The sequence below is a fragment of the Pteropus vampyrus genome, unplaced genomic scaffold, assembly GCF_000151845.1.
Source record: "Pteropus vampyrus isolate Shadow unplaced genomic scaffold, Pvam_2.0 Scaffold506, whole genome shotgun sequence".
Taxonomy (NCBI): domain Eukaryota; kingdom Metazoa; phylum Chordata; class Mammalia; order Chiroptera; family Pteropodidae; genus Pteropus; species Pteropus vampyrus.
Genome location: NW_011889287.1, coordinates 13,901 through 15,373, shown reverse-complemented (window position 1 = coordinate 15,373; position 1,473 = coordinate 13,901). Strand labels below are relative to the sequence as shown.

The 1,473-nt window shown below is 39.2% G+C and overlaps 1 protein-coding gene across 1 annotated transcript; it reads right to left on the bottom strand.

The window, feature by feature from the left end:
* Positions 1-534: 534 nt before the first annotated feature.
* LOC105307635 (olfactory receptor 1052-like) lies at positions 535-1,473 on the bottom strand. Its single transcript, XM_011383204.1, has one exon. It carries the CDS (start codon positions 1,471-1,473, stop codon positions 535-537), a length of 939 nt encoding a protein of 312 aa, XP_011381506.1.

The window sequence follows — 1,473 nt, the reverse complement described above, 5'->3', positions numbered from 1 at the left end:
GCAGCTGGCAAAATATCTGCCCAAAGCTCTACTGATTCCTCTGAAAGCTAGGAGAGCCCTTCATGCATCAAGTCTGCATTTTCAAGGGTGCCCTGAATCACTGAGATAAAGTCAACTCACCTCTCCATGTCTACATATCTCTGAGTTCTAGACCACTCTAGTTCTGGGTTTCTTAATAATCACTCAGTTTTATAAACATACAAAGTCTACATCTTCCTTTTTTTCTTGTTACTTTTGAAAAATGCTGTTTTAGTAAAAAGCTACTCCCTCCACCAAGAAGAAAGAATGTTCCATTATTTTATAAGTACTTTTACCTATGTCTTCTAACTTTTTACTATGAAACATTTTAAACTAACAGAAGAGATTCAAAGATAATACAAATTTGCAAGAATAGTTAACTATCGTTTATGTGTCAATTTGCATAAAAGTACCTCGATTATAGTTCAACATGTGATCATATCTGTGATACAATTTTCAAGAAATTATCTATGTGCAGGTTAATGTTACGTTAACAAAGCCATAGACGATACTGAGTCAAGTTGAGGTTCTCTTCCAGCATATAGACCTTTTTGCTGCATCTTTCACATCCTTATTCCTGAGGCTGTAAATCAGTGGGTTGAGCATGGGGATCACCAAAGTATAAAACACAGCAGAGACCTTCTCCTGTTCCAAGGAATACCGTGAACTTGGCTGCATGTAACTAAAGGTCACAGAGCCATAGAATAAGGTCACAGTGGTCAAGTGGGAGGCACAAGTAGAGAAGGCTTTGCGCCTCCCCTCAGCTGAACTGATTCTCTGGATGGCAATGATGATGCGGATGTAAGAGACCATGATAATAATGAAAGTGAACATTGCAATGATCCCAGAAAATACCAAAAGCAGCATCTCATTATTATGTGCATCAGAGCAAGAGAGCCTCAGAAGAGGAGGAAAATCACAGAAATAATGATTCACAATGTTAGGACCACAGAAGTCTAGTTTGAGCAAACCTATTGTGTGTGTCAGAGAGTTGATGAGGCCGCCCAAGTAAGATGCAAGGACCATCTGGATACAAACCCTTTGGATCATAATGACTGCATACAACAAGGGATTGGCTATTGCCACATAGCGATCATACGCCATCATAGACAGGAGGATGCCCTCTGTGGTTCCATACACTGCTAAAAAGAAACTCTGCAAAACACAGCCAGAAAATGTGCTGGACTTGTGTTTTGATAGGAAATTGACCAGCATCTTGGGAGCAAAGACAGAAGAGTAGCAGATATCACAAAAAGAGAGGTTGCTAAGAAAGAAGTACATTGGAGTATGAAGTTGAGCATTTAACCAAATCAGAGCAATCATTCCCCAATTACCTACCATAGTGATAAAATAAATAAAGGTAAAAAGCAGAAAGAGAGGGATCTGCAAATTTGGATTTTCCGTTAAACCTACCAGAATGAATTCCTTCACACCTGTATGATTCCAACCTGCCAT